The sequence below is a fragment of the Zootoca vivipara genome, chromosome 6 (genome assembly GCF_963506605.1).
Source record: "Zootoca vivipara chromosome 6, rZooViv1.1, whole genome shotgun sequence".
Taxonomy (NCBI): Eukaryota; Metazoa; Chordata; class Lepidosauria; order Squamata; family Lacertidae; genus Zootoca; species Zootoca vivipara.
The window spans coordinates 95457455-95482393 of NC_083281.1; the positions used below are offsets into that span (position 1 = coordinate 95457455).

Genomic DNA, 24939 nt, shown 5'->3' on the forward strand with positions numbered 1-24939 from the left:
CAGCCACACATGGCCTGGAAGCCCAAGCCTCTGTCCAAATCCAGACTCTGCCGCCCTCTTGCTGGCCCAGTGGCCAATGTTGTGTCCCACTATCCAGATGTGCATGGGAGGCAGACCTAGGAATGAACAGAAAACAATTAGCAACCACACCTCAGCGCCGTTTCCTAACATAACCTCTGTATGCTTCGGATTTCCAACAGCCCAGGTCTTTAATCCTGTCCACAGACAGGCCCAAATGTGCTGCGGTAGTAGCTGCCCCAATGCGGAATGAGTGAGGTGCGAATTCACTGGCCTTATGCATTACTGCAGCAAATTCATGCCTTCTCAGCAAGGCCCCATCCTCATGAACCAGGAAGGGGCCACCCCTGGGCGGGCGAAGAGATAAATATCTCCTGGCATCCCTAACCGGACAAGGGCCAGGCTTGTTAGTGGCAGCCAGCCTCATTAAGGCCCCCCTGCCCGGCTGGTCGGTTTTAGAATTGCAAATGTTAAGCACCATCTCAGCATCAGGCAACTGCATGTCCTGCAGAAGTAAGCCTCTGGAAACCTTGTCCCGAGATGTCTCCAATACCATGCGCAGTGCACCAAAGAATGTGATCGAAAATGCTGCTGCACAGAGTCTCGCCCTCATAAGTGGACCAACAAATCAGCCTCAATTGCTTGCGCATAGCGCAAAGAATATCAAAAGTGACTGGCCGTCTACCTGGCACTCTGGGAGGCTGTAGCCTTGCCCAGCCGTTGAGGGCTCTTCGCACTACAAATTTGGAGCAATGACCCCTTGAATAAAGGGACTTGCAGAAAAAGAATAGCCGATGTCTGTATTCGGATGGACTTAATGGCACGCCCCAATGTACGCAGGTGAGCCAAATACTGCAAAACCTGCTGGGTGGTAGGGCACTTCAAATGTAGGCCCACGTAGAGCGCATTGCAGTAATCCAAGCGGGAGATAACCAGAGCATGCACCACTTTGGCGAGACAGTCTGCAGGCAGGTAGGGTCTCAGCCTGCATACCAGATGGAGCTGGTAAACAGCTGCCCTGGACACAGAATTGACCTGCGCCTCCATGGACAGCTGTGAGTCCAAAATGACTCCCAGGCTGCACACCTGGTCCTTCAGGGGCACAGTTACCCCATTCAGGACCAGGGAGTCTCCCACACCCGCCCGCCTCCTGTCCCCCACGAACAGTACTTCTGTCTTGTCAGGATTCAACCTCAATCTGTTAGCCACCATCCGTCCTCCAACCGCCTCCAGGCACTCACACAGGACCTTCACCGCCGTCACTGGTTCTGATTTTAAAGAGAGGTAGAGCTGGATATCATCCGCATACTGATTAACACCCAGCCCAAACCCCCTGATGATCTCTCCCAGTGGCTGCATGTAGATGTTAAAAAGCATGGGGGAGAGGACAGAACCCTGAGGCACCCCACAAGTGAGAGCCCAGGGGTCTGAACACTCATCCCACACCACCACTTTCTGAACACGGCCCAGGAGGAAGGAGCGGAACCACTGTATGACAGTGCCTCCAGCTCCCAACCCCTCTAGACGGTCCAGAAGGATGTTATGGTCGATGGTATCAAAGGCCACTGAGAGATCCAGCCCAACTAGACACCGCATGGGAAAGTTTGAAAGTGGGGCAAAGTTTGGTAAAAGAAAGCAGAGATCTTGGACCAGGATTGGACCTCTGACATCAGTGCTTTTGTGAGCTTCCCACTGGGATGATTGAAATACACTCTACTTTTGATGGTTTGGAAACTGCAGTTAGTGCAGTTAGTTTGATTTTCCTTCATTAATTCCTTCATTAATTACAGAGGCTGGCAATTCTTATTTAGAAGGCATATATGGGGAGAGGAGGTGGGTGTCTTTACTCCTCCACTGTGATTGGAATTGAAACCATCCCCATCTAGTGTGGCTTGTAGCTTTTTGGTTGCCAGTGGGAACTTTCCCCCTAAGACTCCCAGCAATGCTAGAAGGGAGGGGGAGGAGGGAGGAGGGAGGAGGGAGGAGGGAGGAGGGAGGAGGGAGGAGGGAGGAGGGAGGAGGGAGGAGGGAGGAGGGAGGAGGGAGGAGGGAGGAGGGAGGAGGGAGGAGGGAGGAGGGAGTACCCTTCAGCAAACACCTGCTTAACACTGTGTAAGAAGAGTCCTGGTGGTTCAGACCAAAGCTCTATCCAATCCAGGGCTCCCCAAACTGACTCGGCTTCGGACTGGTTCCTCCAGCGCTGATCCCACGGCAGGCCGGAGGGCGGGGGGAGGCGCTCCCATACGTGCACACACTCACTTTTCCTGGTGCGGTGCTGGAAATGGCTTCTGCGCATGTGCAGATGTCATTTCCGGTCGCCCATCTCCGGGTCGGCGCAGCACCAGAATGAGCTTGTGCATGTGCGTATGGGAGCATGTTCCTCCGGCCCGCACGTGCGCACAAGCTATTTCTGGCACCGCGCTGACCCGGAGATGGGCGACCGCACTGTGGCGCGCCAATAGGAGCGGGCAGAGGGGGCCGCAAAATTAGCTTGCGCTGGCCGCATCCGGCCCCCGGGCCTTAGTTTGGGGACCCCTGATCGGACCCCTGATCTAATCCAGCATTCAAGACTAGAGATAGCACAGACTCTCAATCTCAGGTTCATGGGTTCGAACCCCACGTTGAGCAACAGATTCCTACACTGCAGGGGGCTGGACCAGGTGACCCTCTATGATTCTGTGAGTTTATGATTCTGCAGCCTCTGGGAAGCCTGCAAGGAGGACTTCAGTACAACAGCACTTTTACTCATTTGTGACTCCCAGCTACTGGTATTCAGAGTAGAGATGGGGAGAAATTTGACTCATTTCAAATTTAAAGGCGAACCTACCGAATTCACAGATTTCACTTCAGTGATGGCTTTTTATAAATGTTTGTTGACAACCCTGCTTGCTCTTCTCACCAACCCTCCTGCCATCCCCCCCCCACATTAATCCCTAGATCCTTACAACTCATGCAACTATGAAGCTCACTTTTCACTTTCCCAGTTCCATTACTGATGCCACCTGTCTTTTCTATTTTGCATGCAGCCAGCTTGGCACTCGTTTTCCACTTTCACCCACGCCCATGCATCCTCCTCTCTACTCCTTTGTGCAACTCCCCTCTCGCACACATGCAAACGCACGCGCACGCGCGCGCACACACACACACCGTTCTTGTGCAACATGCATTTACTTTTGCTCCCTTAACACACCTTGGCTTCATACAAATCCAAGATTGTGTTGCAGCACTACAAATCCTCCATTTGGGGCTGCACAAAGACATTCCTACATTTCTATTGTACAGTGAAATATACAGGATGAGCAGATGTAAGCACACAGTGCTATCCTTCTTTAGTGTAGGTCTCAAAGTCACAGCAGTCCCACCCCCAGCTCATGCCAGACTCTCTCTGCATGAGAATACCACCTGCTGACACTGTGCTTGGTGCCCTAACTGGTAATATATTAGATGGGTGGGGTGCATAGCTGCCAAGTATCCCGTATCCGCCGGGAAAACCCCTTTTTTCTTACCGTTTCCCGGCGGTCTCCCGTTTGGCGGAAAATCCCGGCATTGTCCCTTTAATTTGCTTCTTCCCGGCGGCCATTTTTCTGGTGCCGCTTTGCGCTTCTATGGGCACCAGAAAATGGCGCCGCCGGCGTCGGAAGTCGCTTCCGCGCATGACCGGAAGTTGCGTGACGTGACTTCCGGTTGCGGTTTGCCCTTCTATGGGCATCAGAAAATGGCGGCGCCGGCGCCGGAAGTCGCTTTTACGTGTTTCCGGTCATGCGCGGAAGCAACTTCCGGCGCTGGCGCCGCCATTTTCTGGTGCCCATAGAAGCGCCCATAGAAGGGCGAAGCGCCACCGGAAGTTGCGTCACGCAACTTCCGGTTATGCGCGCGCTGCCGATCCCGGATCTTTACGATCCGGACTTGGCAGCTATGGTGGGGTGCTCTTGGTAAAACCTTTTTCTTTATTCTTGCCATATACAGAAAGTGGCTATTTTTACCTATGATAAACATTAGACAGTTGTAAAATATATACATAAAGAATATTTTTATCAAAAAGCTTTTATTAAAAAGACAAGAGTAGATCAAATCCACATGTTTCATTTTAAAAAATAAAGCCCCTTCTCCAACCACTGTCTTGCTTTCATCCTCATGGGACTTATCATCAAGATTCTGTAGCTGCTGGGGGAAAAGGTTAGCACAAGATGTTTCATTTTATCACCTTAAAATGATATAAAACATTTTAAATATTCAAATTGCCTTCTGCCTAGGTTTTACCTCCCTTTTTTACTGAGAAGATTATTAATAGGAAAGTTAATCTCTCCGTATGTGAACACGAATGTGACCTGCTGTGATGAGGGAGAGATCATTTAGTTCTGACTGACCCAGTTTGAATTGGAGCATTCTATCTGTGAATGCTCTTAGACTAAATTTCTCTTCATCTGCATTTCTGTTTCTGCCCAAGCAAACACACACAGAGAGAGAGACGCTACATAGCTGAACAAGCTCAGCTTTAAGTCACAGCTTCATCCCAATCTATCCACAGTCCCCTCTGATAATTGTACCCTATCACTGGGTTCCCTGCCAGTTTGGGGACTGCAGACTTGAATGGTAGTATACTTTGCATGTGTGAAAACAGCCATCATAGCTCAAACACCTCTGACAGAGCTAAGCTATTTCTTGAACTTAGCAGCAGTGTAGTGGTAAAAGTTCAAAGTACAGGAATGCATCATGACAGCCTCCAGGGAGAGTCCAAACATAACAGACAGCTATTAATGTTTAATTGGTTTTAATTATTGAGTTTTTTCTTAAGTTTTTAGCTGTTTCTATTTTTATCTCTGAGCCACCTTGAGTCCCTGTCAGAGAAAAAGGCAGGATACCCAAGTAGGGGTAGATAGCAAAAGGTATAGCCAACTAACTTCTACTCAGGGTAGAGCCATTGAAATTAATGGACCTAGGTTAACCATGCCTATTCATTTCAGTGACTCATCTCTGAACAGGACTAGCATTGGATACAACCCAATATACCAAATTAATGGGATCAGCTGACAGCCAGAGAAAAGTGAGCTGGCAAAGGGTGAGGTAGGAATTGGCATGCTAGACTTTGGCTGGAGAGACCTGGGTTCACACACTTGGTCATTCGAGGGGGGGGGGGTTCATGGTATGCAGCTACATCCACTGGGAGTGTTGTTGTTGTTGTTTAGTCGTTTAGTTGTGTCCGACTCTTCGCAACCCCATGGACCAGAGCACACCAGACTCATGTTGGTAGCTTCGAGAACACTGTCAACTATCTTGTCCCCTGTCGTCCCCTTCTCCTTGTGCCCTCCATCTTTCCCAACATCAGGGTCTTTTCCAGGGAGTCTTCTCTTCTCATGAGGTGGCCAAAGTATTGGAGCCTCAGCTTCAGGATCTGTCCTTCCAGTGAGCACTCAGGGCTGATTTCCTTCAGAATGGATAGGTTTGATCTTCTTGCAGTCCATGGGACTCTCAAGAGTTTCCTCCAGCACCATAATTCAAAAGCATCCATTCTTCGGCAATCAGCCTTCTTTATGGTCCAGCTCTCACTTCCATACATCACTACTGGGAAAACCATAGCTTTAACTATACGGACCTTTGTCGGCAAGGTGATGTCTCTGCTTTTTAAGATGCTGTCTAGGTTTGTCATTGCTTTTCTCCCAAGAAGCAGGCATCTTTTAATTTCGTGTTCTGCAGTGATCATGGAACCCAAGAAAGTAAAATCTCTCACTGCTTCCATTTCCTCCCCTTCTATTTGCCAGGAGGTGATGGGACCAGTGGCCATGATCTTGGTTTTTTTGATGTTGAGCTTCAGACCATATTTTGCGCTCTCCTCTTTCACCCTCATTAAAAGGTTCTTTAATTCCTCCTCACTTTCTGCCATCAAGGTTGTGTCATCTGCATATCTGCATATCTGAGGTTGTTGTTATTTCTTCCAGCAATCTTAATTCCACTGGGAGTACCAGTCCCTGAATGCAGCTGCATCCACTGGGAGTTTCAGGATGCAGGAGGCCTTCCTTTCAACTCTCACTCCTTGCAAGGGGGCCTTAGGCAAGACAAATATCTCAGCCTCAGTTTTCCATGAGTTCCCTACAGCAAGGCAATAAATGTGGTTTAGAGGGTGGGGATATGTAGTCACGGCAGCCGTCTGCTTACTGCATATCCCTAATAAGTCAACTTGCTTGTGTGAATGGCTTCTTTGGGAGCACAGAGGTTTCTTGTTACCTTGTGCCTTAGCCAATCCTAACCACAGCCCAGGCTATGGGGAGAGACTGTAGCTCTGCAGAATGTCACAGATTATCCTTGGAATCTCCAGGTAAAAAGATCAGGTAGCATGTGCTGTGAAAGCAGGCAATATTGGAATAGATGAACAAATAATCTAATCTGGAATAAGGCAGCTTCCTACTACAAGTACGGTGGGTGCTTGTGGCCCAAATGCAATACAGGCAGAATCCAGATCACACAAAGAGTAGACAGGACCTTGGAGAGTTCTAAAGGTCCTGCTACAAGAGTTGCTGAGGATGCTGTCTCTGCTGGGTGGTAGATCCAACTGAAGCCAGGAGGAGATGGCTGGCAAGCACTCCAGGTCTCTGGGTCATTTCTCTAGAATAACTTTGTTGTAACTTTACCCAAGAGTTTTTTCTTCCACTGGGTGTGAAGTGGCAATCCCCATGCAACTCTACTCCCCTCCTCTTAGGTAAAGGGACCCCTGACCTTTAGGTTCAATCGCGGACGACTCTGGGGTTGTGGCGCTCACCTTGCTTTATTGGCCACAGCTTCCAGGTCATGTGGCTAGCATGATAAAGCTGCTTCTGGCGAACCAGAGAAGCGGACGGAAATGCCGTTTACCTTCCCACTGTGGTGGTACCTATTTATCTACTTGCACTTACACATGCTTTTGAACTGCTAGGTTGGCAGGAGCTGGGACCGAGCAACGAGAACTCACCCTGTCATGGGGATTCGAACCGCCAACCTTCTGATCGGCAAGCCCTAGGCTCTGTGGTTTAACCCACAGCACCACTCTTAGGTGAATCTAAATTCCACCTCCTCCCCTTTATTCCTGGCATTGTTGGTTTAATTTTAAAATTAACAGGGAACTGCTCAAGAGCATCAGATGCTGCAAGAAATTTACGAGCCTATTGACAGTAGCCTCAATTTACAATCTTGTGAAATTTTGTTTATTACAGCAAGTGCTAGTTGTGACGTAACACATGAAAATCCAGATAGACTTTTCAAGTACATAAATTTAGACTCTGATTTTGAAACTAACTGGAAGGGAGGACGACCATTCATAAGACAAGATGCAGCTTTGCAAAACAAGATAGACCATTAAACCAAGCTGAATTCTCTCCAGCATGATAGTCTCTATCATCAACAGGTACTTGAGAGGCTTTTACTGGAAGACAAGTTATAGAGTCCCATTGCTATGATCAGTTTTGATGGCTGAAGTTGTGCAGCAATATGTACATCAGCTGGTAAATGAATGTTCACTGCAGCTAAGACTGTCATTGGTGTCATCATACAGTGGGGGGGGGAGGGGGGAGCACAAATAATGTGCCCAGCGGGACAAGTTGTGTTTTCTTTGGTTGTATGTCCCTTTGTTTTGAAGACGTGTGGAACTTGATTTCCAGGGGGGAGGGGGAGCATAACAAGGGGAAATGATAACAAATAACTTTGAAGAGATGGGAAAGATTAAGCATGGGAAATTATATAAAGAAACTGAAAAATTGGAAACATAGTTTTCATTACTAGTACTGTATCATGGTTTGGAAGAATATTGGTGATTAAATATACATTGCCAATATATTATTTTTAATTATAAATATCCCTCTATTAGTGTCACCACTGATGTTGGTAAAATTGCAGAAACTGATATTACATTTCAAACATAGTAGGGTATTAAATTAAATAATGGTTCTCAAACAATATAATTCTAGAAGCAGAAGAATTATGATAAAAAGGAAATTCAAAAATTTGTTGTGATACAAAGGTTTCTCAGAAAACATTTCATTTACATTATAAAATGTTTCACATGGAATTAAAAACCAGATTTGTCCAGGATTATCATCGCTAACTATACTATGTCATAATTAATTTTTGAACCCTATAAACCATATATAATAATGACACCACAATCTCCACTGTGCCTTATTTCCAAAAGGAAATATGGCCCCTGGGGAAGCGCCTGGAGCCCCTGGAATCTGGCACCACTCAGAGATTGGAATGGAAGGCAACAATATTTTTGTTTCTACTTTATCCTTTATAGTGTCTAATCCTGTATTCAGCTGGGACTGCCTACATCCATTTTCAAACAGGAGAATTAAATAATCTGTGTTGAGTTTTTATTTTCAGAACAAAACCTGCTTGTGAAAAAGTAGCTTCCAGTGGCACAAAATATGCAATAGGTCTAGATTTGCGTTTTGACTAGGCAGAGAAAAAAATCAAAATCTCAGCATGCACTGAATAAGCCTGAGAGTGTGAGTGACCCCACCCACCCCGGTACGTGGTCCCTGCAGCAAAAACTGTTCTCAACCAGTTCTCAAATGAGAAGCGCTTTGCACTGTTGAGCATTTAACCTTCCTTCCTTCCTAGTTCGTCACCTCTTGCCTTATAAGGAAGCAAAATAATTGGTGCATCTAACTCCCCTTATTGTGAGACATAGGTGTGTGTATTTTTAAAATCCTAAAGCTTGTAAGGGAGAGGAGGTAGGGAGAAGGAGAACATTACTGAATATTACAATATAAATCCTGTTGAGACATTACAAATCCCCACATGGTCTGAGATGCATTTCAGATGACTCAACCAGCAGGGGATGGATAATCAAATATTCCTCTACAAAGAAATAAAGTGTACAACAGAGACCATCAAGGAACTGGGGGCAGGCATGAGGCATATTTGAATGAGCATGAAAAATAAACAGAAGCACCTCAGACTCATTATGTGCCTGAAATTTGCCAGAGACTGAGGCCCTGCTATATTGTGGAGAGGTTTTGCTTGGAGAGGTTTGCAGGGAGACTGCAGGAGAAGGGGAAGAGGGCTGGAATCTGGAATTAAGCAGCCAGAGCATCACACTTTGACACCCCCCACCCACACTCCTGGGGTGGCAGAGGAGGAGATGTTAAGACGACATGAGATATGCTCTTTGGGGTGAATGTGCCAGTATTAATCCTGAAGCACTGAGGACAGAGGCCAAATTCTAGGGTCATGTAGAGCTGAGCTGAAGCTTTTGGAAACAAAGGGGAGGGAGCATGAAGGAAGGGAGGAAGAAATTGGCTGAGGACCAGGACAAAAGAAAAGTTTTATAATTCAGGGTTAGGAGATTTACTTAGACAAGTGATGATGGCACCAGCATGCCCCCCCTTCTTCTTTTGTTTGAACTTAACTGCTGCAAAGTAATGATGGCTAACTGCATGCTACAGTGTCAGAGCAGGCATGCATTTGAATATGATTTCTTGGGAATCACAAGTGGAAAGAGTCCTGGTGTGCTCAAGTTTGACTTGCAGGCTTCCCATAGACCTCTGGTTAGCCACTGTGAGGCAGCATCCACTGGTGGCGCAGCTGCTGCTGGGTCTCTGCAAGACCATCATGCACTGGAATGGGAATGGGCAATGGGAGCTGCAGGTGCCTTCCCAGGATTGGTGGCCAACTAGAAGGAAATATTGCAAAGCCCCCCCCCCCCACAGAATCAATCACATCATATGGTGCATGCACTCTATTTGAATGGCAATGCCCATCAACTTTGCAGGGGCCCCTAGGTGTTGGCTCCTATGCCCCTTGACATACTCCAGAGATTAGGGTGAGGAAACCAGCTGGCAGTCCAGGAATTTCTGTGTTTGGCACAATTTAATCAAACCTTCACTGAATTTAGCTTTCGCTAATTCTTCCAAAATCTATAACAATATCTTTGTACCAGGCAAAAACATTCCTCTTTTCCCAGGTTTTTGGCTAATTAGACAATGTATGGCCTGTGTGTGTAATCGTTTTCGTTTGTTACTCTGGTATGTATTTTTGCCTGTTTTATATGGTAAACTTCCCTGTGATCCTCAGATGAAGGGTAGTTTAGACATTTAATACATAATAATAATAAATATTATTTATTATTTATGGCGTGCTATGGTCCATGGGGTCACGAAGAATCGGACACGACTAAACGACTAAACAACAACAACAATAAATAAATAATATGCCAGACAGCCGGAGACAAGCAAGGAAGTGAGGGCTTCTCTACAGTTCCTCTCATCCCAATGCTTTTCCATGGGGAAAACCACTCTCTAGCACTCAGTCAAAGCAAATGGCACTTCAGGTTTTCACCAGTTAGCTCTGAGAAGCGGGTTTTCCTTGGGAAATATGATAAGCATAATATGCACTCATCTTGACTAAGCTGGCTGAGCACTGGCTAAACCATGATGGGAGATTTATGCCAGCATACTGTATCTCCTGCTCAGCTGGGTGTGGAGACTTATGCTGGCATAGCCCAGCTAAGACAGAGGATCGACTGGATCCTAATCTGCTCAGCCCAGTAGATCTGAGCTCAGAATTGGGCACTTAGACCTTCTTCTTCTTTACCCTAATGGAAGAGATACATGGTGGAAATGCAACAACTGCCTGAACATTAAAGCTCGTGTTAAATTATTAAATGCAGTAGGACAGAAATTCTGACTTTTTAAATCTACAGAAAGAGGACTAAAACAGTGTGTTACCTGCAGAAATGTTCAACTTTAGAACAGACTCAAGCAAAAGGTGTTAATATTCAAGTCTGGCTGGATGATATGCATTGATAAGTGTGTATGCAGGGACGCAGGTGGCACTGTGGGTTAAACCACAGAGCCTAGGGCTTGCTGATTAGAAGGTTGGCGGTTCGAATCCCTGCGATGGGGTGAGCTCCCGTTGCTCGGTCCCAGCTCCTGCCCACCTAGCAGTTCGAAAGCACGTCAAAGTGCAAGTAGATAAATAGGTACCACTCCAAGCGGAAAGGTAAAACGGCATTTCCGTGTGCTGCTCTGGTTCGCCAGAAGCGGCTTTGTCATGCTGGCCACATGACCTGAAAGCTGTACGCTGGCTCCCTTGGCCAATAACGCGAGATGAGTGCCGCAACCCCAGAGTAGGTCATGACTGGACCTAATGATCAGGGGTCCCTTTACCTTTACTTTAAGTGTGTATGCAGGCATGTTTTGCAAATTAACAATTGACCTTCTTTGCTGTACAAAATTCATGCTCATCAATGGCTCCTCTTCATCCTGGAGAGAAGTGACTAGTGGGGTGCCACAGGGTTCTGTCTTGGGCCCAGTCTTATTCAACATCTTCATCAATGACTTGGATGATGGGCTTGAGGACATCCTGAGCAAGTTTGCAGATGACACCAAATTGGGAGGGGTGGCTAATACCCCAGAGGACAGGATCACACTTCAAAATGACCTTAACAGATTAGACAACTGGGTCAAAGCAAACAAGATGAATTTAACAGGGAGAAATGTAAAGTACAACACTTGGGCAAAAGAAAGGAAAGGCACAAATACAGGATGGGTGACACCTGGCTTGAGAGCAGTACATGTGAAAAGGATCTAGGAGTCTTGGTAGACCACAAACTTGACATGAGTCAACAGTGTGATGTGGCAGCTAAAAAAGCCAATGCAATTCTGGGCTGCATCAATAGGAGTATAGCATCTAGATCAAGGGAAGTAATAGTACCACTGTATTCTGCTCTGGTCAGACCTCACCTGGAGTACTGTGTCCAGTTCTGGGCACCACAGTTCAAGAAGGATACTGATAAGCTGGAACGTGTTTGCTGCCAAGAAGTGTGGTGGAGTCTCCTTCTTTGGAGGTCTTTAAGCGGAGGCTTGACAGCCATATGTCACGAATGCTTTGATGGTGTTTGATGGTGTTTCTTGCTTGGCAGGGGGTTGGACTGGATGCAAGGTCTTCCCCCTCACACAATTTTACCAATCCAGTGACAGCCACCGATTTACTAGTGCTAGACTGAAATATCTGACCCACTGTTTTACTTCAATTGTGTGGGGGCTAAAACTGCTGAAGAATTAAATAAAAAAGGAACAAATTTCAGCGACAACACAATCCAGTAACTTTGGGAATGGCAGTTTCCTATCCTTTCCTCCCTAACAAAGCCAAGTTATGTCATCGCACAGTACCGTTCCCTTCCTGAGGAAAATGTTAGGAGCACAGTTTAGGAACATCACCAAGTGAAATATTTGTTGTTAATGGGGAAACAGTGGGAAACCCAGCTTCTGGAAGTCAACAGCCTTCACCCCTGAAAGTCACTGATTCTAGAAATGTACTTTTAGAAGAGTCATGGGATGCCACAGCTAGTCAGAAAGATCCAAGAACCATCTTGGGCGAACATCTCCAGTGCAGACAAAACTGGCAGATGCCAGCGCCATAAGCCCCCCTATTTGAAAGACCACAAACCATGCTTATTCCTGATCATACAGAGGTGTGTGTTTGTGTCTCCCTGCCCAAAGAATATCCTCCATTAAGCCTCCAGGAGTGCATTTGGATCAAAACCTGTGATTTACAACAAAACACAAAAGCAGACACAGGGGAAATCTGTTATTTCTTTTTCCCACCAAAAGCGATAAATTATTTTAACACCAGCAGTTTGCTGCAAAGGGAAGGTGTCCTGTTTGTCCGTGATATGAAATGGGGGGGTGAATTGGGGGCATAGATGTCTGCAGGGATTTTTACAGGGTGGGAACATTTTATTTTATTTATTTACCGTATTTTGAGGGAGTGGAGTAAACCACTGGAAAGGGAACAGGCTAATTTCTCACAAGAAGAGTGTTTGTACATTCTGTCTCCTATCTCAGGTTCTAAGAATGATAGAACCTTACTCTTTTTCTTGAAGGGCATGAAGGTTCATTGGAGGGGGAATTGTTCCTCTTGCCCCCACTGTGAACACCCATAAACAAGGTGTCAACAGCACCAGATATATTGTTATGAATAAATACTGAAGGTAACAAATCCATTAAACAAACAGGTAGTTTGTTGAGTTAACAGTTATGTGTACCGTTTATAGTATACAGTACTGAGCTGTGATTTGGGGAATAGGTTTTATATCTACTATATATTTTTTTCCAAAGCCATCACCTCCAGAACATGCCCACTGAATATTCAAATCCTGGCAATTGATATTTGAAATGCTGTCCACTGATTAAACATTTTTTATTTGATGAATCACCGGCCTTTTAATTGCTTTACCACGTATTATAAACACCTTTACCACGTATTATAATACCATTATAATTATAATACAAAGGAGTCTCAAAGTGGCTAACATTCTCCTTTCCCTTCCTCCCCCACAACAAACACTCTGTGAGGTGAGTGAGGCTGAGAGACTTCAGAGAAGTGTGACTAGCCCAAGGTCACCCAGCAGCTGCATGTGGAGGAGCGGAGACGCGAACCCGGTTCCCCGGATTACGAGTCTACCACTCTTAACCACTACACCACACTGGCTCTCAGTGTGTTATCTGAAATGTCATACCCACCTATTAAAATGTGTTTTCATTTATTTAATTGTCTCCTGTGGATCAAATCAGATTTTGTTGTTGTTTAGTCTAGTTGTGTCCGACTCTTCATGACCCCATGGACCAGAGCACGCCAGGCACTTCTGTCAGCTTTTCTTGACAAATTAAACCAATTGGACCCTGTGGCCCTCAGAAAAAGGTGACACGGACCACCTTTCTCCTGATTGTTCTGAAGTTCTTGCTGTTTGAAGGCACTTTTGAGAGGCCTTCTTGCTCCCATCAGCATTTCCCTCCTGCAGGGATTGCTCCCCACTTGTCTGGGGAGGACAGAGCGCAGGGCAAAGGCAGAAACACCTCCCCTTTTCAGAAGTTGTACATGACATTCAGCCTCAAACATCACACTAGTTTGGGGCCAGTATTGTTCAAACTGCTACTGGGATTGCCACCTTTGTTCAGCCAAAATACAGGACAGGTCAGCAGGGGTGGGGAGGATGGAGGGGCAAAACAATTTTTTTTAAAACCCGGTTCTGAAATGACTCCAAAGCAATCTATTACAATGCCACATGTGGTTTACAGTGCTCTATTCAATGAAAAAAAATAACAAAATGACTATGATTTACCAAAGAAAAATATTGCATATTATATGCATAGCTGGGCTTTGTAATGCTATTTGGTTTGACCCAAACCTGGAAGGAGCAGCACTCTCTTTGACTTTGCATTAGTACTTTCTGTCACTTCACTGTTTGTTTGTATTTTAAGGGATGGTTTGTATTTCCTGTATCTTTTTTTCTTTCTTGTCTGCCAACCACCTCTCTTTATTTACGACTATGCATGTGCAGGAAAGGTGTGGTATGGGGGTGCCAAGAGGGCTGTGGGGGGTGAACCAGGCACCCCCGCACAGGTGACACCAGCATAGCCCCTCTGTGTGCTCCTCTCCACCCACCAAGGGTTGCATCTGCTGGGCGGGCTGCCCCTTGTGCAGGTGGCTGAGCAAAGCCCCCCTTTGTCAGTCCAGCAGTGGTGGCAGTGAGGGCTGGGCTGGTAGGTCCCCCTCCAACCCCAGGCCCTGACAACCAATGCTGTGCTCCTGTGCATGTGTATGTATGGCCAGCGGTCGTACTTCAGGATTATTCCTGGGTTCAATGATCTTTTATTTTCTAGCTGTCATCTACAGCAACAGACTACAAAACATAGAATGTCTGGAAAGGAAGTGAATGGAATAGATTTTCCATATTTGAACCATATGACACTCCCATATCTTTTCTTTCTTTCCCATGTCTGGAGGTGGCAGATACTTTGTTTCAGGCTCCATCCCTGGTGGCAGCCATTTTGTAACTGGTACGCTTGGCACCTTCTCGAAATTCCAAATGTGCCCCCGGACCCAAAATGTTGTGCAATTACTGACATAGACATTGTGAGTTGTAGTCTTCCTTAGCCTTTTCCTCCATGATTTGTCTAATCTTCGCTGTCACTATTTCTTAAGACTCAGAATTCTGAACCTTCCAACACTCAGCTTCATTGCATGTCAACAAGTTCTAGTGCTATGAGAGAAGGAGGGAAACTTTCTTCATACCATGCATAATTTCAGACACGAGACTGTCATATCCCCTGAGCACAGGTAGGTCCAACGAAGGTGGGGAGCAAACTGAACGCTTTTAAGCTTCTGCTTCCTCTCTCAGGTCCTTCAAGGGTCATGCTCTGAGCTGAAGACAGACAGGCCTGCAACATTCCTTGGGCTCCTGTCTGATGGCCCCTTTCAGGCACGGAGCAGTGATATGCCTTTGGTTTCTCAGGGGAGGGCCCCAAAGGCCCCGGTGGCACAGAAGGTTTTTGGAGATCCTTACGTCTATATTCAGACATGTAAAGGCTCACATCTGAATAAAAAGTAGCCTTATGAACTCTACTACCAATGTTTGAGTCATAGGAAAGCCCCATACATGTGCCAAAGGCCTGTTCCTTCCTTGTGTGCTCAGAAGCAGGCAACACTTCTAAACTCCAGCATCAAGCTGACAGGCCAGAGATGCATGTACCCAAGTCCTTTTGAAGGCCTCCAGTAAAAGGTGTTATATAAGCACAAAGTGTTGTTATTGCTCTGCCAGAAGCAACTGATTTCCAAAATAAAAGATTTGTAAACAGAGCAAATGCCCCATTTTCTGGCCCAGATCACTCCATTACCGAAAAAGAACAGAAAAAAGTGAGATTTCAAAAGCTAAATCTGAGATCTGCAATGTCAGTATCCAGAGACACTTTTCGCAGGAGACCCATGTTCTCCCAATTAAAAAAAAACAAAAACTAAAGAAACAAGCTGGCTGTTTAGAGCTATTCAAGTATGCAGCTATTGGGAGCAAGCAATAAATTTAATATTGGAAAATATAGGAATAAAAATGGGATTAATTCTTTACTAGTCATGGGACAAACTTTGTAGGTGCTGTAAGTAGCAGTGTAGTGGAAAATGTGGAGGTTCCCCATCCCTGCTTCCAACTCCTAGTTGTTTAACAATAGCAACAACAAAACATCTTTCCCCACCCAAAATATGATTCTGGAATGGGAATATGTATGAAATAACACTCATGTCAAGTCAATTCTGGTACCGAAAAGCCATTCCTAGTATCAGAAGCTTCTCAGATGCACTCGTTTTTTTGTTCTGTTCAACTTGTACATAGAATCATAGAATCGTAGAGTTGGAAGGGACCCTGGGGGTCATCTAGTTCAACCCCCTGCAATGCAGGGATCTCAGCTAAAGCATCCATGTCAGGTGGCTGTCCAACCTCTGCTTAAAAACCTCCAAGAACAGGAGTCTGCCACCTCCTGAGGGAGGCTGTTCCACTGTCGAACAGCTCTTACCTCTTTTGCACTTGGCTCTGGCTGGTGAATTTTGCGGTTCTGGGGGGGGGGGAGCCTTAATTCTGCTCACTTCAATGCATCAGGCCAACTCCTCCTTGTTCTTGTACATAGGATCTTACTTTTTTAAGAAAAGAAAGGGGATTTTTTTGCATCTTTGTCTGCAAACCTGCATGCATTTCTCTGTCTGGCCCAAGCAAGTGAGCAAGAATAGGATGGCTACTTGGTTGGGCTGAAGCCTCTGCCCAGGGGAAAAGAAAAAGGAGGAAGAAATAATGCCATGCACTTAATGTGCACCATATTTTCATGCTGATTAAGAGGTGCACTCCAGGAGGTAATGCGCAGGAGATAATGGAAGCTCTTGTTTGAACAAGGAGAGTACTTAGTGCTGTTCTGCTCCTATTCAGCCCTAGAGACATATTACTACTCTCTGGGTCTAGATTGCAGCTCAAGTTATCCTTTTGCAGACAGAAAGGCAACTGGTATTTTGTACCCTGAAAAGAATGGTAGTGGCCGGAGGAAGAGAGGTATGCAGAGGCCAGAGAAAGAGCTTTGAGTTGAGGGGTGTCACATTTGCTATCTCCTTAGAGCCCCTGAGAAACCAAACTGAACCTTCTGCAGCCTAGAACTGGCTCCATGTGCAATATTATAATATAATATAATAAATATAATAAATATAATATAATATTATAATATAATTAATATAATATAATATAATATAATTAATATAATATAAAACATAATTTTGCTGTTTTATTGATGGAAGGAGCGAACAGAATTTATTATGAACCCCAATTCTGAGTACAAAGTAACCAAGTATGTTTGCAAAATGAACCCGAAGTCTGAAGCCTGTAAAAAGGAGAAAGTTTTTCTCTGCAAAGCCTGAGAAAGGGGTAAAAAGTTTACTTTGACTGGATTCTGACCGGCTGAAGACTTAGCAATTGGCAAGGTTTAGCAGTAAAGAAGCAACATTTGGAGTTTGTAAGAATGCTACAGGAAGGGTGTCAGGAGTATGGCCAGGAGTCAGGCTCTGGGGCCTGTGGTGCTTTGCAGGACTGGGGCCTGCCTCAGCTTGTGCTGGAGAAGCAAGGCGTGGCCACACAGGTGGAGACCTCAGCTTGTGCTGGAGAGGCAAGGAGTAGTCTCTCAGGTGAGGCCACTTGTTATCTCACTGCACCTGGTGGCAGGAGCTGGGAGGGATAAAAGCTCAGCATTTCCCTTCAGCTCTTTGCCACAGCAATGCTATCCCTGCCTGGTTGCCTCTGGCCTCTTGCTCCTTGGACCCTCGCCGTGCCGACGCCTTGATCCTCAACCCTTGGACCTTCGCCTTTGCTGACGCCTTGCTCCTAAACCTTCAGACTTTTGCCTTCATGACGCCTTGCTCCTTGACCCTGTGACTGCCTGCTGCTGGACCCTCAGCCCTGCACCTGTTCCTGCTTCTACATCACCATCTTGCCTCTGGTCCTGACGTCCTCAGTCAGGGTTTCAATCGCCCGCCGACCGGACCATGACAAAGGGACTAATAGGGATTTGTATGACCCCTTGGGCCAGATCCGGCCCAATCACCTTCTCAATCTGGCCTGCAGACAGTCCGGGAATCAGCGTGTTTTTACATCAGTAGAATGTGTCCTTTTATTTAAAATGAATCTCTGGGTTATTTGTGGGGCCTGCCTGGTGTTTATACATGAGTAGAACATGTCCTTTTATTTAAAATGAATCTCTGGGTTATTTGTGGGGCATAGGAATTCGTTCTTTTTTTTCTTTTCAAAATATAGTCCTGCCCCCCACAAGGTCTGAAGGACAGTGGACCGGCCCCCTTCTGAAAAAGTTTGCTGACCCTGGTATGATCTTTTGTATGTTTGCTTACCAAACAGTATCTCAGCTTTGGATTGCTTTAATCAGGACAGTACTTGACATGCCCAGCCTGTTTGTGTTATTTGAAGTACCTTATCAAAGCAGTAGAATGTAATGTCAACCTTCCTGGCAGACAGAAAATCCTGTACATCCTATCTGTAACATGTCAAATGTCTCATACATCATGTCAACTTCTTGGCTAACATAACGTACTGCTTCATAAATCATGTCAGAGTTCTGGACTGCAATACAATATGTTCATACATCATGCTGATTTGCTTTCTGAAAAACCTATATAAGTTTGATCTGAACTGTGATCAATACTCCAGTCTGTTTAGGACTGGGATTTAGCTGCAGCTATAAAATAAAGGCCCTGGTCTGTCTTTGTTTGACTGAAAACACCTGCTACATTATGATTCAGGAAACCTTCAATGAAGAAGAATTAATTACTAATGGAATCTAATAATCAATGGATTACAAGTATTAATGGAATGCAAGAGGGAAATAAAAAGAACTCCATAGACTTGCGGCCATCGCAAGGAGCGCGGAATAACCTCCCTGAGTATTCCAAGTGACACAGGAGATTTAGGGGTCTTGCAAAGGCTATGTGGACCCAGTCGCTTCAGGGGGAGTTACCTTGAAGTTCGGGGTACCCAGCGGCATCCTTGGCTGTTCTCCCTTTCCTTGGGTTTCTGGTTAAGGAAGCCTGAGGGGGGGATTGAGCGGCGGATGTGAGGGGGGTACATCGCCGACCCTGTATCACGCAGTCTCAGGCTCCAGATGAAAGCAGCCCGTTTCCGAAAAGAAGAGACAGGCTGGAACTATTGGAGATATACTGAGGTATCTCAGATATCTGAGGAGATAATTATTTGGGATATTTGACGCACTTGGAAGACAGTGGGGCACAAAAAAGGGAGTCCTTCCCCACATTGGTATAGAAAATGGCGCTCAGCGGGATGTTGCAGGAAAAAGCTGAATAAGAGGTCCCTGTGAAGTGTGAGTAAGAACTATATTTAACTTTATCTAACCCTCAAAGGCCATTTAGGTCGGGGGGGGGGGAGAAAATGACTGGTTACTCTCTTTTCCTTGAAAAAGGAGATAGAGGGACTTAAAAAGTTAAAAACGGAACTTACTGCTCTTTTTGAAAGAAAGAAGAGGACTCGGACTTGATATTTGGTTGTTTCCTTTGATACCGAAGCTGCATGTACATAAAAGATTAAAATTAGGAAAGGCCCCAGGACCGGACGGTCTTTCAGCAAAACATTATAAGGCATTAGCAGACCAATTGATACCAGTGCTAGTAAAAGTTATGAGCGATATTTTTGCAAAAGGACAGATACCGAAATCTTGGAAAGATGCTTATATAACCCTAATACCCAAAGACTTGGGAGAAAAGCAATGACAAACCTAGACAGCATCTTAAAAAGCAGAGACATCACCTTGCCTACAAAGGTCCATATAGTTAAAGCTATGGCACTCCTACTTGTGGTACAATAAAGTAAAAGTCCACAAAGGATTCTTAACCCATATACTAAGGAAACCAATATTCGAGGTATGGCAAAGATACAAAAACTTAGTAGAAAGAAAAACACCTAGGTGGTTATTGCCCACAGAAGAACTGACTGTTAAGAAAAAGAACATGTAGTGCAACTGGTTAACATATGATGAGATGATGATGGAAACAGACAAAGGTTGGAAACTTAAATCATTTGAGCAATTGCAAGGGAGAGTAACAGGTTGGTTACAGTCCCATCACATAAATGACTTGTTTAATGAAAATAAAAGAAATAATGGATTTGAAAGTACTAAGTCCAAATTGAATTGGTGGAGGGGAGAAATAAATTGCTGTCAAGAATGTATAACTTCCTATTGGAGTGGAACACCAAAGATGAGGAGACAAAGGAAGTTATGATAAAATGACTCTGGCTACAATATTGTATACGACCTGTGGTCTAAGTTATGGAACCAATATATGAAATTTACAGCATGTACGGTATTAAAGGAGAATGTCATGAAAATGATGTACTGTTGGTACCTGACACCAGTCAAATTGGCAAAAATTTATGGAAAGAAAAACAAAAAATGTTGGAAATGTAACCCAAAGGATGGAGAATTATATCATATGTGGTGGCTATGTGAAAAAGTAAAAATATTCTGGGAGTTAATATATGAGTTTAAAAAGATGTTAAAATATACTTTTCTCAAGAAACCGGAAGCCTTAGGCTTAATGAAATCAATAAGAATGAGCAAAGAATATTCATGTATGCCACCACAGCCGCCAGAATGGTATTAGCTCAAAGATGGAAAACAACAGAAATCCCAACAGTCGACGAGCGGCAGGTCAAGATGATGGAATATTCAGCGTTGGCAAGGATGACTGGAAGGATAAGGGAGGAAAAAGACCAGAAGTTACAAAAAGACTGGAGCAAATTTGTGGACTATTTAAAGGAATATTGTAAAAATGTGAAGACACTGACAGGATTAACATAAAACCTACAACATAAATAATAGATGTTTCTGTCTATAAACGAGATAGACCTATTTAAGAGAAAGACAAAGAGGGAGAAAGCACATAAAATAAAAGATTTGAAAACCAAGAGTGGAGAAGGAAGTTGTGTTCGGAAGAACATTAGCATGTATTGGATGATAGGATTAGTATAGAAATAGACGTATTAAGTTATAACTAAATTGTAATAGATGAATTGGTTTATTTATGACTATTTTCTTTCTGTATTTGGGAAAACAATAAAAATATATTTTTTAAAAAGAAGAACTTCAGAATTTTTTATGGATTGTTTGAACGAATAGACTGTGTGATAATGTTGTGAGGATTGGTGGCATTACCTTCTAAAGAGGGCACTAACTTTCATTTATTATGGTTTTGGCAAGATACCAGCTTGTTAGTCGATCAGAAAGGTTGAAAGACGAAAATGCTGGAAGTCTGCCCAAAGTCGTCTTGTCGGTTTGAAAAAGCAAGATGGCAGGAGGCTCTGGCATAATTGAGAATTCAGCCCTTGAAGGGGGGAGGATGCTGAAGATGATTGAAGAGACGGACCAATACAAACAAATATTTCACACAGTAAGTTACAGGATATAAACTCCGCTTGCAAATTAATGGATATGGAATAGCTAAATACGAACGAAAGTCATCACACCAGTGGCTGTTAAAAAAAAGAATTAAGATCGGAACTGTGGTACTTGGATTAACTAAGAGGATTGGAGAAGGACCAAGGAATAACATCATTATCTCCTGATAATCAGAACATGGGAAGTCCACACCAGATTATTTAATTCGGAACTGGATAATTGGCTCTTTTAATTGTATTGTGATTAGGTATTGTATTAATGTGGCTTATATTGGATTGTTATTAATGAAAAATTAATAAAAAATTATTTAACAAATAAAACTGGCTCCATGTGGACTGCAACTGAACTGTTGGGAAACTGAGGAAGCTGCATCCACTTGGGGGCCAGTCCATTAAAAACAAACCTATGTAAGTGATGTCAGCAGGTTTCAGGAACTTCCTTCATTGTGAGATGGGGGGGGGGGTGATTTGTGAGTTTGTTTGGGCCCTGGGTGAGAGCCAGGGTGGAGGCATGGAGTCCTGAAAGCCCCCCCCAGTGACTCCAAAGCTGCGCGCCTCCAGCTCTAGGTAGAAAGCCCGCCCGGCGCGGTGTGGGGGGTGCCACTTGGCGCCCCCACCCCCACGACTCCCAAGCCAAGCCTCCAGCCTCCTGGTAAAAAGTCCGCTTAGCACGGTGCGCAGAGTCGCGGGGGTGGGATGCCAAGTGGCACACCCCCCCCCAGAGTGGAACCCGGGGCGAACTGCCCCCATCGTCCCCCCCATCGTGACGCCCCTGGCAAGGAGAAAAACAGAAGCCATAGCCACCTCCTATAGTTAAGTCAGGGTAACAGCATTCTTCTCCCTCCTCAATAAATAAATCTGGAGGGTTTCATTGCATTCTTGTTCATCTCACAAACAGTCAAAAAACAAAATTTCAAAATGTTCAGCACAGCTCTGTTTTTGCAGGCATTCCCAAGACTGGACAGAGACTCCAGACCATTAAGGAATATTAACATTCCTTTGTTAAGTAGCTGACCAGACAAGAGTTTATCATGTGATATCATTCCAGTATGTGAATTCTTGCTAATGAAAGCAGCCAAATTTCTAATAATAACATGTATTATAATGCAGTGTCCAAAATGAATTTTCTGACACGATTCCCTGCTTTTCAGACCTATATGCAAGTGAATTATGACAATCACATTTTAGGTGATTGTCAACATTTACTTGAGAATCTTGTCAGTTTTTAGACATTTACAAAATTTGTCTGGGATTGTCACCAAATTTCAAGCATTCACTGTAACATATGTTAAGATGATAATGGCTGCAAAACCAACTGTTGCAGCAATGGAGAGACATAATGTAAGATTATACATTTTGGGAATCATCAGCCACAACTGAGCACCATGAAGCTTCAATGGAGGGATTTAAGTATGAGAGCAGTGTGATATAAAACTTGGGGTGAGTGCTGTATTTGGTCAAATCATGAACCAAATCAGGTCAATTTGTGTCATATATGGATCAATTTGAAGATTCTAAAAATCAGTAAAGGGTGGATTGGCTTGTTCTGAATGTATTTGCAGAGGTTTGTTCAGATCTGTAGCTCAAAACAGCCGCTCAGAAAGCCAAAGAGTGTGTGCAAAATGGTTCCATAATGAACCATGTACTCATGGTAACACAGTGCAACTAATTCTGATGCATTCTGTCCACAGGTCTTAAGCAGAGCTATACCTGTAACACCTGCAATGTCACTCTAAACTCCATAGAACAGTATCACGCACACCTGAAGGGGTCCAAACATCAGACCAAGTGAGTAATCCTTTGTTGTCTGGTTGGCTGGGTGTGACATTTTGAGAGCGGGGGCATAAGGGCACCACCCCGCCCCCCAATCTTCAATCAGATCTTATTTGGAAATTAGGGGTTGTGCCCTTGACTTTTGAGTATGGTCATAATGGAGAAACAGGCATGGAGAAAAGTGTTTGGGCTGCACTCTCAAATACTGGAAACCTAAGATGGGTTTTCCTAGCAAGAGAGAGATTTAGACATTTAAAAACAGGAAAGTAGACAGCAGCGCAAGTTGGCTTCCAATGCATTTAGAGATCTGAACCCAAGGGAAATCTGGGAACAAAACAAAACCATGCATTTTTTGAGAGTATCTCAAAACATGTTGGGAACCAATTTCCTTATTTACCTGTCATTCCACTTTTCACTTTTCCTGCAGTTCTATTTTGATCCTCTCTCTTGCGTGAGTGAGAGAGGTTTGGAAGTGCTGCATGGTGTAGCCCTCCTGGAACCACTTCAGAATGTGGCAGAAGGAGCCATGGACTTGGAAGCTTTCTTTCTTCATCATGCCAGGCACATTGGAGAGAAAGTTAAGGCTGAGTCTTTCTTCTTGACATGCTAACTTGTCATAGACAGAAAGGCTGTGGGAAGGCTTCTTGCCAAAACATTAAAGCTATGTGTGAGCAGCATCTCAAAAGTTATCCACCCTGTTGGTGGCAGAGAAATCAGGAGGATCATTTCACTAAATTTCTCCAGGGGGAGAAGAGAAATACTCCAGCAGTTGCTCAGGGGTGGAGTTCACCATTAGAAAATGCCATAGTACAGCTTCTTTTGTATATAAGGTTTTCTTTTGAAGAGCAAGAACTTCATGTGTCCAATGAGTTTCTGGGGCCAATTCAGGGCATTAGTACTTGCATGCAAACTCCACAATCGCTTGAAAACCAGGTACCTAAAAGATTGCCTCTCCCAGTACCAACCATCTTGGACCATATGGCTGGCAGAGGAGCCCCACCATTGAGCTCCACTTCTGCTGGCAATAATCTTCCCTTTCTGCTCTCTTGCAAAGAAAGAACCTTTCTTTTCTTAGCATGTTCTATATTTTTTCGCTTGTAATTTCCTCTGCACACCTCGCCTTTCCTCAACATCTATGAATATGAAAGGCCTTGACTAGATCCCCCTCACTGCATTTTTATTCCTTCCATTCTTCAGACAATGCAAATGATTTCTCTCTCAGCTTTTTTGCCTCTGAGCCAAAGCAGGAGTGACTGTTCTGTTAAGAGGAAGTTGACCTTCACTTCAAAGAGATTTATAAAAAGTTACCCTGCCTTAAATTGGATTTCTGGACATGAATGTGGACAGGGTAAAAAAAATGAAGAAATCTGAGCTATTATGCCCCCTTCCCTAGCCACTATCTGCCTGTTGGTTGTAGAGAAGGGGCAATATGAAGAAAGCCCCCGATGATTGATGACCATAGAGTTTGAGAGGGCCATGTGGTAGAAGGTGGTCCTTCCGGTGTCTGGGCCCCAAGCTGTTGGGGGCTTAATTGATGTAATCACCAGCATTTTGATTTGTGCCTGGAAACAGACCTCAACCATTATAGTTGTTTAAGACAGCGTTTCTCAACCGCTGTTCCGCGGCACACTAGTGTGCCGCGAGACGCTGGCTAGTGTGTCGCGACATGCGGCGACGAGAAGGGCGATTTGCATTGTGACGTGCCTGGCGGCCGCCAATACCAACCACTGACCCACCGGAAAGGAAGCCGGCCGGGTCACGACGCGACGCGAGGCGGGTCACGACACGAGGAGCCGCTAAGCCACTCGGTGGCAAGAGGCCGAAGCGGCTGCACGGTCCTGGCACCCTCCATTTTCCGATGTGTGCGGAGGGGAGGGCGGCTTAAAGAGCCA

General features: G+C 44.8%; 1 protein-coding gene across 3 annotated transcripts in view; it reads left to right on the plus strand.

Annotated features, from left to right (window-relative positions):
• The window catches only part of ZMAT4 (zinc finger matrin-type 4), a 181506-nt gene that overhangs the window by 136241 nt on the left and 20326 nt on the right, over nt 1–24939 (plus strand). For 2 of the 3 annotated variants that reach the window (XM_060276426.1, XM_060276425.1), the window contains exon 7: nt 22966–23062. In XM_060276426.1, the coding sequence (XP_060132409.1) occupies nt 22966–23062 (97 nt within the window). Of the gene's footprint in view, nt 1–6925; nt 7564–22965; nt 23063–24939 lie in introns of those variants that run through there. The other variant, XM_060276427.1, reaches the window with a different exon arrangement.